This window comes from Calypte anna, chromosome 1 (assembly GCF_003957555.1).
Source record: "Calypte anna isolate BGI_N300 chromosome 1, bCalAnn1_v1.p, whole genome shotgun sequence".
Lineage (NCBI taxonomy): Eukaryota > Metazoa > Chordata > Aves > Apodiformes > Trochilidae > Calypte > Calypte anna.
In genome coordinates, this window is record NC_044244.1 from 93,387,199 (window position 1) to 93,400,283 (window position 13,085).

Below are 13,085 nucleotides of genomic sequence, written 5' to 3' on the forward strand. Positions count from 1 at the left end.
CAAACCGCCTTTGCCGGAGGGGCTGAAGCAGTGTGGCGAAGCCGCCTCTCCCCACACCACCTTTCCCCTTCACTCCCGGCGGCGGCGACCCCCGCCCCAATCGGACAGCTGCGGGGGCGGCCTTGCGAGGAGCCTCTCCCCCCCCCAGCATCCGCGGGAGCCGGCAGACGGTGGCGGGGGAGGAGCGGAGCGGAGCGAAGTGAAGCGAAGCCACCCGGCACCAGCCACTCGCCGCCAGACCGGCCGGCACTGCGGGAAGGCGGCTGAGGGAGCGGGCTGCGATCGCGCCGGGCGGGGCCACCCCCGGGGCCTCTCCAGCAGCCCCGCGGTAATGGTCGCCCCCGCCCCGCGGCGCCCCCGCCCCGCCCCGTGCCTGCCGCCTGCCCGCCCGCGCCGCCTGGGCCAGCGGGAAGATGGATGGGCAACTCCTGGGATGCATCGTCCTTCTGTGGCTCGCAGGTAAGGCCGCGGGCTGCCGACCCGCCGGCGGGGGAGCGGCCGTCTCGGCGGCCCCGACGTGCCTGTGCTGTGCCCGTGCCGTGCCCGGCGGGCTGTCTCTCTTTCTTTAGGGCGAAAACGGAAGGTTTGGGAAAATGCTCCGGCAGGCTGCGGGAGGGCAGCTGCGGAGACAGCCAGCGAGCGGGGCGGGGGTATGTGTGCATTTTCGGGGGCGTCCCGCGGTGCAGTTTGCGGAGACTTTGCGGAGAAGGCTGATCCCGCTGAGGAGAAGGCGCCTCCCGCCTGCCCGGGTCCGGCCGGGGGGGCGAGTTCGAGGGGCCCCCGATACTTCTGCCCTCGCGGGGCTCTTGGGGTCACTGTTTATTCCGGCACCGGGGAGAGGAGGGCGTTAGTGGCGAGGAAAGTGGGAGCCGGCCCAGGAAGGCAGCAGGAGCACGGGAGGGGCCGGAGTGTCCTTGGCCGCGGTGCAGGGGGAATGGCGACAAAACTCGGCTCCCCCCGCCCGCCCACGCCGGGCCGGGAACAATTGCAGGAACTTCTCCTTTCCCGGTGTCCTGTCCGCATACGCCGTCTAACAGAGGTGTGCGAGGAGAAGACTGTCCCGCCTTTGCCCCGACTTCCAGGGGGGCAGGATCCGGTCTTTCTGGTGATGGTGCAGCTCTACCCGGGCCTTTGTGAGCCCAGGACGCGGCTTTTTCTCCCAACCCAGCTAGCCAAGCACCTTCCTCGGCCGCCTCCCAAAGAGGTCGAACAAGTCCTCCCTAAACAAGGGGGAGGGGAGACGGAGAGCAGAGAGGGATCTGCGATGGGGAGAGGGCAGGGGAAAGAAGCCGAAAAGGGGCTGGACGGCGATGGAGGGAGAAGATAGAAATTAACAGTGATATGAGAGCTGAGGGAGAGCCGAGAATCAGGGAGAAAGAGGGAGCCCTGTCAGGTCACGGACAGGATCTGCCTCCCCTGGGCCCGTGCAGGAGCCAGGCACAGGCAGGAGGTTTAGCAAGAGCACGCTGACTTAGCCAGCGTGCAGGTTATAGGCTGAAGGAAGGAAAAGACACACATGGATTAAGTGACATATATATATCCTGCCAGCAGCAATGTATCCCACAAAAAAGACCTCAGGCTCTTTTCCTATTCAGATTTAGGATTCAAAGGCAGTAAATTCGGGTTTTAGTCATAACACCTCGCTCCCACCACCCACCCACCCCTTTCCTTGCTTTTTCACTCTGAGTCATCTTCAACACCAGTGCCTGCCTACTGCTCCCTTCCAGGGTTTCACTGCCTCGTCTGGGGCTTCGGCAGCTCCCAGCTCATCCTCTCTCCTTGCCTCCCTCCCTCCCTACCATTTATCAGCTTCCACATGTATCCCGCTTCACTGAGTTGGTCTGAAGTGTCAGTGCACCCACAACTGCAACTCCTTTCTCCTAAGCCGTGTTAGCATGCTGATAAATAGCATCCAGGGACTGGTAAAAAGAGTACAGGGTGTAGATAGATAAGCATGACATTACATTCCTCCCGCTTTTTAAAGAGCTTCTTTATCTGGACGTGTTTGGCTATATCAGGACTTTTCCATCAAGCTAAAAGGCCGGGCTGTTGACACCTTTCTCCCTCCATTAAAGGTAGCTCCTGATTATTGGCAGCGACTGCTGTTGGGAGCATGCAAGGTCTATGCAGAGTGAGAGGTACCACTGCAGTAGGAAGACCTTCCAGTCTCCTCTAGTCCTGGGATTTTTAAGACAGGACTGCCTGCCGCTGGTGCTGTCGACTGCCAGCAGGCAAAGGATTCCGGCAGGCAACAGGTTATCCCTGGCTGTGTCTGAGAGATGGAGGCAGCCGGTGTCTGCTTGTTCCGTGCTAGCCTCCAGCCCAGCGACAGAGCAGGCGTTGCTGTCGTCTTTCATGGCCGAGAGAAAGCAAATTACCCAAAGGTGTGTGTGTGTGTGAGTGTGTACGTGTGTGCCCAGAAAAGGGAGAGAGGCTTTCAAACATGAATTCAGGTTTTTTCTCTCCCCGGTGGCTGTGGGAAGGAATGAAAGGTCTGCATGAAGGTAAGGAGCCCTAATCTGGCCGGAGTGGTACACTCCACTCTGGGAAAGAGAAGTGTGGGGGTTGGGAGGTGGAGAGGCCAGGGTAAGAGACAGAGTGCAAGATGGGGAGGAATAAGGGAGACAAAAGGGAGCGAGAGAGAGAGGCTCTCACTCCCATCTCTCCCCTCCCCCCCCCTCAAAGTGGGATGAGAAATTTCTAATCAGTACTTGCAGTTCCTTCCCGCCAGCAGTGATTCCTCTCTGTCCTTTGTTTGTCTTTAATTTTTGGCTCTTGCTTTTATCTTTTGTTTGGTTTTGTTCATTGTAACTTCTTACTGCAATTTCAAAAAATCCTGCCTGAGATACAATGGATTTGGTTCAGCTTGTCCTCTTCCTACTCTGCTGTGCTGCATGTCTAAAGCTTGTCTTTAGTAAAAGCAAAAAGATGAAGAGCAGGTCATCCTTCATTTCTTCCTGTGAAGTGGGTTAGGATATGTGTGGAGCTGTATTTTTATTCTAGAAAAAGAAAGGACGATTTGTCAGGTATCCTTAAGACCATATATAGAGCAGGTTCTTGTAAACTACCAAGTGCAGCTTGATTCTGGAATTAATTCTCTCCTTGTGTTTATTATTGTTCTTTTTAATGCTGTAATTCCTAGTGAGATTAAAACTAGAGAGGAGTGTTGCACTGGAGACTGAACTCCAGTTTTAGCTACAGAAAAGTAGCACATTTTTTTCTCCCTTATGACTAAGACTAAGCTTGGAAAGATTACATTTAGAAGACTGTCCACGTTCAAATGTGATCTCCTCTCCCTGGGAAGTAATTTTTCACCAATAATTTAGCACTTGGTACCTATTTACCCTCCCTATGCAGAAGAGCCACTGTAATTCAGTGTTACAGTGCGAGGGCAGGGAGATTTACTACCTCTGCTTTCCTAGCCACAGTTTAGGAGAGCAGGCAGAGGGGGCATCCTGGAGCACAGTTGTGCTTTGCTGTTTCCTGGCCAGCTGGCAGACTTCTTGGGAAGGCAGAGAAATGGATGGGCTGCTTTATCTGCTTTGATTTAAAGTATTAATCTGACTTCTCCTTGTCTGGCTGCACACAGCATAAGTGTAGTGTAACTGAAAGAAATCTCTCATTTTTTTACTTCCTGTGAGGTCACACTGAGTGGGACTGACACCAGTGGAAAATCCTATGCCATTCCAAATACAGGTGTTATGGCTTGGTGTTTATAAGGGTTGGAGGGACTCTTCTTTTGTTTTCAGCCGTCTGGTGGTGACCCATTGCTGAATGATAGTTCTGGGCATCATTTCTGGGATGCTGAACCAAGACTGTAACCCAGAATCCTTTTGAAAATTTTAACAGCATTTAGACAGTAATGAGACAGGGTGGATTTGAGCTGGTGGCCAAAGCTGACCCTGTAAACATCCAGGGTGAGTTTTGTGAATGTGTGTGGAAGGGGCAGGTAATAATAGAGTGTAGTGAGTACAGGGAAGCTGGGAAGGAGAGGCTAATACCTAGAAAAGCCCATGAAATGTCCTGAGCTCTTTTGAGATTGCAGTCCTTGCCATTTCCATGCAGTGTACTTCCCAAGAGAAGTCAGGAGCACAGGACATCTGGTGGGCAGTATCACAGAAAATGGAGAAGACCAAGTCCAATGTCTGCTGCATGGAGGGTTTTCATCTTGAGGTTCTGTTCTGTGAGTGCTGGGTGTACAAGCCCATGCTTTTCTCTGATTGCTTTGGGTTTTCCCCTTTCTAGATTAAGTAGCTGCAGGGCTGAAATTTTCAGTTTTTCTATGGAGATGTAAAAAAGCAGTACAATGCGTTCACTTCAGCTGCAGCTAACTTACTTAGGCATTGGTGTCTTGCTGCCTAAAAAATTTGACAGTGGCCATGGAGCTGAGAATGCAAGTCTGATAGGAACCAGACCAAGACATCCAATTAATTTCTGATATGCCACTCAACACAATCTGATGGTGATGGCTTTTGCTGATTAATTACGTGAATGGATTTAGTCCAGCGTGAGTAGGCAGGAATCTGAACAATGCCATCTCAGTGATCCCACTGGCTCCCCGTTCACCTGTTTACACATCTGTTTATTGTCTGACTTATCAGTCTCAAAGCCCAGAATCTCAAAGCCCAGATCTTGCATTTCCTGATTCAGGCTTTATCCATGTTTGAAAGTGTGGATGGTGTGCCTGTAATCAGCTGTAGGGGAAAGAAATACTTTTAATAGATGCATAATAGCCCAAAGCGCAGAAAAGAAAGCCATAGTGTCCTTTTGCCCAATTTCTGAAGAGATGATGTAAACTACCTGAGGAGCACTGTCTCTTATCATGGAATGTATGCTTTTCTGCCAAAACCCTTTGGTATAGTCTAGAAGTAGTTTTCCTGAGGTGCCTGGTTGAGGTGACCACGGACTTCTGTTCTCCTGTGGACACTTATCCACTTATCTCCTGTGCCACTCTTATCAATAAAGGTGCATAAAGTTGGGGGATGTAGTTTTTGTAATAGCATCAGCTGAGTTTGATCCAAATAATTTCAAAGAAAGGGATGTGATTTGTTCACAGGTAGGGAGAGACCCATGCTGACCTGAAGAATAATGTCTGAGACCAGTTACACCAGTCTGCAGTATTTGGAGTATTTGGCTTTGCTGCAGTTTACAGGAAGCAGTACTTCAGATCAACTTTATTCTAATTAGATGATCTTCAAGGACCCTTCCAACCCATACTATTCTATGATTCTATTTATAAAGGCAAACTCAAGGCTGTGTGGTGAAGATAAATCTTTTTGGGATTCATCTTGCTAAAGGGAGGCATAGGCTCCCCCAGAGGGCAACTGAAAAGCAAGAGCCCACGTTAACACCTCTCAATTGCCTTTTCTCTTTTACTCCTTGAAGGTACTTAGGAAGATCGGGCTTATAAGGCTCTAATGTGCCCCTACAAATATCCCCCTCTCTGATCACTTCCTGCAATTTTCTTTTATCACCACTAAAATGTATTAGTGATAGCTTGTGTGTAATGTTAATTGCATAGTTTGAATGTATAACCAGATAGTTCAGGAAAAGAATCAGAGCAAGGAGACAACTACAAGTTGCTAATGGGAAACAGATAAAACCCATACATTCATATTTCTGAAGTATGATTATTTTTAAGCTTTCTCTCTGGGAGTGTATATATACACATGCACAGACACACAAAACCCTGGATTATTTGCTAAGAGTAGGGATATCTGTGTTACTAATATTGCACTTGATTAATGTTGGCACACTTTTTTCTGGGGATTTAGGAGAACAAGAAAGAAGGAAAGAAAATTTTCATGTAGTCGTGAGACCCCCACAGACTAAATTTTTCTTGTGAAAGTTCAAACATTGTGAGATACACAAAGAATTGGTTACTTCTCTGTAGTGCAGGAATTATATTTCCATGATGACTTTGAATTAAGGACTAATCTTGCTCTGTCTGCATTAGTCAAAACATAGCAGAGCACAGTTCAGTTTTTCAGTCCTATTTGTAATAAGCTAGGCAAAGAGCTACGATGGTAAACTTGTCATCCTGTTTCACATCTTTTGCTTTTGGCTCTGCTGTATACCCAGCCCAGAGTTCTGTCCTGTGATACATCAGAGGCTTATCTTGGCTCGCGTCTTGAAGATTTTTGAGGTCAGCAATTTCTTCTTGAAGTTGGGGAAGTCCTAAGCCAAACCTCTATAATTCATGTACATGGACATAACTGATAGGTGTAAAGCCACTGTCTTGTCTTCAGGCAGTCAAACATCCTGTTGTCCTTTTTGATGGATGCTGCTACAGCAGTGACATATTACATGAATTGATTCCAATAATTTTTTTTTTTTTTTTTGGCAAAGGGAATAACAGGTGTATAATTTCCCAGTTCAGGCATATATAATTATTTATAATTTGACTTAAATAGATCTAGACTTTTCACTGTTCGGGTCTCTCTATCTGAGGCACTATGTTGCTCTTAAATGCTATTTCTGGAAGAGGATACTTTAAAAGCTAATAGCAAGCTTGGGATAGGATATAGAAGATGCCAGATAATTTATTGCACATCTCCCAGATGCTGTAGGGTAGAAAATGAATTTCCTGTGTTTTCCCCAAAGCTGCTTTTTTTCCCTTTTCTTGATATAGACAATCACTTGGGTATGGGGTGCAGAAAGTTAGTCAGATGAGAATTTGCTAAAGCTCAGCTAATCATTTATTAAAGGAGTCCCTGGCTTGCCAAACTCATTAATCTCATTAACAGGGAAGGAAGGCTATGGTGCATGGTTAGCTGAAAGCACAGTGTTTACTAAGCAGTGTACTTCGTTCACAAGGGAAAGATTTAAATATTCACTGTGTCACTGTTTTATCCTTGAAGATGAAGTAACATGATGAGTCACTTGACTAGCCTGTGTCACATGCTGGCTTTGGTCACAGACTGCATGGGGTCAGGCACAGAATTGCCAGGACCAATTAATTTTTCAAGGTGTTTGCTGTGTCTGTTGCATTCAGATGCAACCCAGAAAGCACGGGTCTCTGGAGGGGAGAGAATAAGATGTCACCACTTGGTTCACCTTAAGCAAGTGGTGATGTTCTCTTAGTGCCACATGGTCCTTCTTGTCCCTAGGAGTAGGAGGTTGGCAGAAATGTCCCAGCTTCTACTTCCTGTGTTATCTCAGCCTGTGCCTCAGGGAAGTGGAGGAGCTGCCTCATGCTTCTGCCTCTCCTGTGGGAGCATCTAGCTGGCACTTCATCTGTGTTTTGTGGTACTCTGAACATGCCCGCTTCAGTGTTTCGATTTAGGTCCAGAGATTTCTGGAAGAAATAATGACATCTCCTGTGCAGCTTCGACACAGCACAAGTACAGTATGCATTATTGTGTCATGAGTTCATTAAATGCATAATGCAGCATTCCTGTGCAAATGCCATACCACCTTTGTGCACTCCATAGTAGTCCTCACAGTCAATTCCTGCCTAGATCAGTAAGTCTTTGTCAGTATCCGTGATTGTCTTGCCTCTCTGATATATACTTTCCCCTAGATTCTGTCCATACTGTGTTTCCTGGTGTATATGGACTTTGTTGCGATTTACAGTTTGGACATTGATAACTTGTTGAAATGAATATTCAGTGTTGATCCAGCCTCTCAACTTCCCTTTGATTCTGGCTGCTGGTCATGAGATTTTTGCTTGCTTTTCAGGTCTGCAGCTGTCTCCAACTTGACCTTGTCCCTTCAAGCCTTCTGTTGTCATACTGTTGATACATTTATTGCTCTCTCTGCTTCAAGCTCCAGTGCTCTAGTCTGTGCTTTTTTTCCCCCCATCCTGAAGATGTCTCCTGCCATTTTGCTTTCTTTTGCCACCTTCCATCTCCTTTTCATCTCTAGTTCCTGGGTGGGTGGTGGGATGGTTCATTTTTGCTGACTCCATTTCCTGTCAGTCGCTACATAATTTCTTAATATCCTGCAACCTTGGTCAAGCCCTCTGAAATTATTTTGACCAAGGCTGAGACACCTTCCTCAACTTCTTTCAGCTGGATGTAAGCTTTCTGCTTCCATGATTGCTGTTCTGCTTATCCTTCTGCTTCCTGTACTTACTCTCATACTCTGTCCTTAGTCTGTTTTCTTCTTTCTAAACATTTGCCCTTCTCTCTTGCTGCTTCCTGACTTCAGGAAGCCTTTCTTAGTCCTCAGTCTTCCATTGCTCCTTAAGCTTCCCCTGAGCCCCTCAGTCTCCCATGGTGGTGTGTAAATATCTTCTTGAATGTTTCCTTTGTGTTGTCCTATTTTTCACCATGCACTGCTCTAGGCCTTCTTGGGGTCTGTGGTAACTAAATGTAGGGAGCTGCCATCATCAACATTTCCCATACTGAAACTGGTTCCCTTTCCTCCAGTGAATTGCCACCGTCAGGCCCTGCAGCCCCTCAGCTCCAGAGAGTGTACCTGGTTACAAACATCCTTTTTTTCAGGATGTCCTACTCTTTGTTCCTGCACTGTGCCTCCCCAGGCTGGGACACCCCTGCTTGGGAAGGTGTCAGTGTGTGTTAAACACCAGTGTTGTGTAAGTGCTCTCAGTCATTGTTGCTTGCAGTGCAAGGAGGAGGGGAGCAATGAAGGGCATGTGTGGGAGGTTTCAGCCATTCCTCTGTGAGTAGATGGAGTTCCTCACTCACCCAAGGGCTGTCTGCCCGCATTGCTCACTGGCTCTCGGCTTCTCCCTAAGATGTGGCAGCAGTCCCATGCGCTCTTCTCTGAGGCCTTAATGCATCAGCTCTGGGCTGCAGCTCTCCTGTCAGCTGGTAGATAAACGTGACATGTTGAGATCCATCTCTTCCCTGGAAATGTGAAAAACTTAAGTGTTTGGGCCATTTTTCTCTGCACCTCCCACATGGACCAATTTCTCTAGTGTTACACCCCTGGCAGGAGCTCTTTGGTTTGGATCCACTACTTCATGCATCTCTAGAGTTTGGCAGAAGAAGCAGCACTAACTGGGCACCAGTGCATAATGGGCTGGGGCAGGCACTGTGTGCTCCTCAGCTTTCACAGTGGAGGTGTGATGGCACTGAAATTTGGTGTGGTGTGACTTATTCTGCATTGGGATTATTATGAGCTCAGGATCTGGCCCCTTGGCTGACCTGCTGTAAAAGTGGAGTATGTCCATCCCTAAAATATCTCTTCCTTATCTGTGAACCTGCCACAAAAGATGTGAATCATCATAGCACTGTGTTAGTGTCTTTACAGACCATAGGGATAGTACATTTGAGCCTTCAGCTCCATCATGCTATATTATTCCTTGTGGCTGTAGGCTGTGTAAAAAGCAAGGTTACTTCTGCTGCCAACATCCTTGCTTACATAAATGAAGGAGAATTGCACCCTGACATCTAAAATAGGTGGACATTTTAATATGATGTATGTGGGGAGAATCATGCTATGATAAAATGCAGTGGTACCCTCTCTAAGCAGTGCCAAGGCATATGACACTCATGTTTTTCTCTTTCAGCTGAGGTGGAAGGGTTGCAGGTCACCGTGCCTGAAAAGAAGAAGGTGGCCATGTTGTTTCAGCCTGCTCTGCTACGCTGCCATTTCTCTACTTCTTCCACCCAACCAGCTGTGGTACAGTGGAGGTTTAAATCTTACTGCCAAGACCGGGTGGGAGAAGCTTTGGGTATGGCAACTGGTTTACAAACAATGAGCAAGAGGAACCTGGACTGGGATCCCTACCTGGACTGTGTGGACAGTAGGAGGACAGTCCGTGTCGTGGCCTCCAAACAAGGATCTGCCGTCACTATAGGGGACTTCTATAAGGAAAGAGATGTCAACATTGTCCACGGTAACTCAACTACCCCAGTGGTGCTTGGTGGGGCTTGGAATGAACCCTTAGCAATTTGGAACACTGGAGGCTGCCAGCAATTTTTCAGTCAGCTCCCCTAGATAAGACTGTTGTATGTCAGACATTTAGGATTAAACCAACCAATCTTAAATGCAAAGGTCATATCCTTTGGTGCTTCCATTCATCTGATTCCATGTAGGTCTCCAACCCTGATACAGTGGAAGGTTTTCAATCCTGGTTTCTGCATATTGCTCTGTGTACAGATTTTCTTTGGCAAAGGGATGCCAGCAAGAGATGTATCAGTTCAGTCTCTGTAAGATACCTTGCAAACTCCAGTGATTTTTTTTTCCCAGTTCGAAAATAATACTGTCCCTCAAGTTTGCTCAACTCTGAACTTCACCAGCTTCCCCCCCTCATGAACCTAAACCCACACAGCCTTGAGCAGTGTGAAAGGAAGAGATTTCCATGGGTGAAGTCAATTTGGGTGGAGATGGAGGGTGGCACTTCCCTTAAATGTTTGGTCTAGAAGGCTGTGTGAGAAACTTTGTCATTCAAGGGACAAGGCTTCTGCTTGACTCTGGAGACTACTTTCTCAGAAGTGGAGTCTCCTTGGTGTGGAGAGCATGTGATCATCCTCAGCAAGAAGGATAGTTTTTCTTTGTCTCAGTGTTACCTCTTTAGCAGATGGCTGAAGTAATGTAGAGGAGACACTGTCTAGACCATTCTTGCATGGCTCCAATACTTTTGAGACCTCAGGCTTTAGGAAGGACAGACAGTGACATTAATCACCCGTTCTGCTCTTAGAGTGAGCACTTAGACTGAGCTACTTCTGCATCATTACCTGCCTTCCCATTTACAGCCAGAGAGTCCTGAACCTGTTGTTTTTTCCTGAAAACTGCAATATTCTGGATGAGGTTAACCCCTCTTTTTATAAGGAAATTAAATGGATTTGGGACACAGATGGACCCAGTGCTTTCATGACTTCATGCTTCCTGTAGGTGTTGGTGGGAAAACCTGACTTTTCTTTTTTGCCTTCTAGATGCAGACCTTCAGATTGGGAAGCTGATGTGGGGTGACAGTGGGCTCTATTACTGCCTTATTATCACACCGGATGATGTGGAGGGCAAGAATGAAGAATCAGTGGAGCTGCTTGTGCTTGGTAAGCCCTCATGTGAGATTGCTTTTTTAGCAGATAGCTGATGTATCTTTCCCTCTGCTCGCTTGCTCTCTCTGCTTATCTGTGCAGCATATTACTATGGGTGTAAGATCTATGTAAAACAGTCCACGCAGCACCTTCACCAGTGCCTTGCACCTTGTGCAGTCATTCACACCTTGGCAAAGTGGGTGGCAACACTACCAAACCAGAATAGTAATGTTTACACCCACACTGCTCACACGTTACACAGGCGTAAATGACTACAGAAAGTGCAGGGCTGTGCAAAGTCAGAACCCTTGTTTTTAAGGCACAAAACAATAAACTTGCAGCAAAGTGAACACTTGAGACCGAGTTTTTTAAAAATAAACACCCAGCAGACATCAAGTCATATGTTTTTTGCTGTTTTTACATCCCCTTCATCCCACTCTTCTGACCTGTCAGGATATCAAGAAACACTGTGTTTTTCTGATTGAGTGTGTCAATTTAGGAGATTTTTCTGTCTGCCTAGTTACACATGTCCGGTAAGAGCTGCAGTTTTGCAATCACCCTAATCAGGTCTAAGCTTTTGCTGCCACTAAAAGGACCTGTACTCTGCAGTATTCATGCTTGGCTCTGTGTATCTTTTAAGCTCCCTTGAGCACTCTGGTGAGCAGGGTCAGTTTCTTTCCTATTTGCAGGGTTAGCTTTCAGTGATGTCATCCACAATCTAGCTCACTGTGAAGGTCAAAAAGCACCCATTACATCTAGGAGAGAAAAACAGTGGAATGGGCCTTTCAGAAGAATTTTTTGACAATGCCTTGAGCCAGCTGTAGTACTATGTGGCTACCTAGACTGGGGTAGTCACACCTAGACTACCCCAGGAGGGTAACACGAGTTTTTTCCAACTTAAGACCTGATGACACCAATGCTTGTTTTCTCATCATATTTGCATGGTTCTTTTACATCCTTTGAAGGAAATGTTAAAAAGCTTGGGTCTATTGTGTGAAGGTGATATGTAGAGGCATGTGACAGAACTTGTCTGTCAAGTGCCCTTGCTCTCATGGCTAAGGTCAGAATTTAATTGGCTTTTGTATTTGGAGCTGATACATCACAAAATAAACCAGATTGAGTGGGTTGTGTGAGTGACTGTAGTAGTGCTATCACCTCCCCTCACTTTCCCAGATATCAGTAAAGCAACGGACAACTGGAGAATGGATTCCCCCAGAAAGCGGTGTCATACCCCTGTCTAAATCCACACTATCACTGTGTATCATATGCTAGTCAATTACAGGCCTGTGACTGACCTGGGTTAGTTCAAGTGAGGTTGTGTCTGCCATGTGCCAGTTGCAGCTGTTCTGTAGCCCCTCCAGAGGAGCTGACTGTGGCTGCATGGTGATGGGCTGATGAATTTTGTCCTGTCTTCATCTTCCTGTCCAGGATTTGGTGTCTTATCTGTGTCTACAACTGTACTCAGACACCAGTGATGAAGCAGTGCCATGGTAACAGGAAGAATGTGTTCAGTGTGTATGGAAGACTATATGGGGACAAACAAAGAAATTCCCACTTCTGAGGCTGGCTTGATGTCTCTACCCCCAGTTTGTTGTGGTTATGTTGAGAGGAAACACGTAAGGTGGGCTGCATTACCTTGACTGCATCTGCTTTTCTATTCACTACAGCCTGTGGGTCTGACCTTGCACTTTGTGCAGCACTCTGCTAAGTTTGGCAGCAGCATGAAAGCATACTTGTCGTGGGCATACTTTGTTCTGCCTCATGCTGTTTGGTGCAGCTTTTCCTGAGTAGTGTGGATGGAGGAAATATTCCAGTTTTTGGAGTGTTTCCAGGGTACCTACCCATTTTCCTTCCACTTCTTTAGCCTTCTCACTTTACTATTTTCCCTGTGCCTTTGCTGGTATTTTTTCACCCTTTTCCTTTACCTCTCCGCATTGATGGCTCAAGGAGGAAGCAGCCAGTGGTAAAAATACAATTCCTTCATATTCTGGGATGTTCCAGGACATTTTTTCTTCCATCCCACTGCTCTGCTAGGTATTAGTGACTTGCAGGAAGAGAGTGAGTACAAGCGGAGATTGGAGCAATTCCACAGTCCAAGGGGACAGGTGGTAAAAGGGTTTTATTTCCTGTTTG

The 13,085-nt window shown here is 47.1% G+C and overlaps 1 protein-coding gene across 4 annotated transcripts in view; it reads left to right on the top strand.

Moving 5' to 3' along the window:
- The first annotated feature begins 360 nt into the window (after positions 1-360).
- Positions 361-13,085, top strand: part of ILDR2 (immunoglobulin like domain containing receptor 2) — a 35,746-nt gene continuing 23,021 nt past the window's right edge. For all 4 annotated transcript variants that reach the window (XM_030450824.1, XM_030450832.1, XM_030450841.1 and 1 more), the window contains exons 1-3: positions 361-459; positions 9,479-9,808; positions 10,848-10,967. In XM_030450824.1, the coding sequence (XP_030306684.1) occupies positions 414-459; positions 9,479-9,808; positions 10,848-10,967 (496 nt within the window). In that variant the 5' untranslated portion in view covers positions 361-413. The remainder of the gene's footprint in view (positions 460-9,478; positions 9,809-10,847; positions 10,968-13,085) is intronic.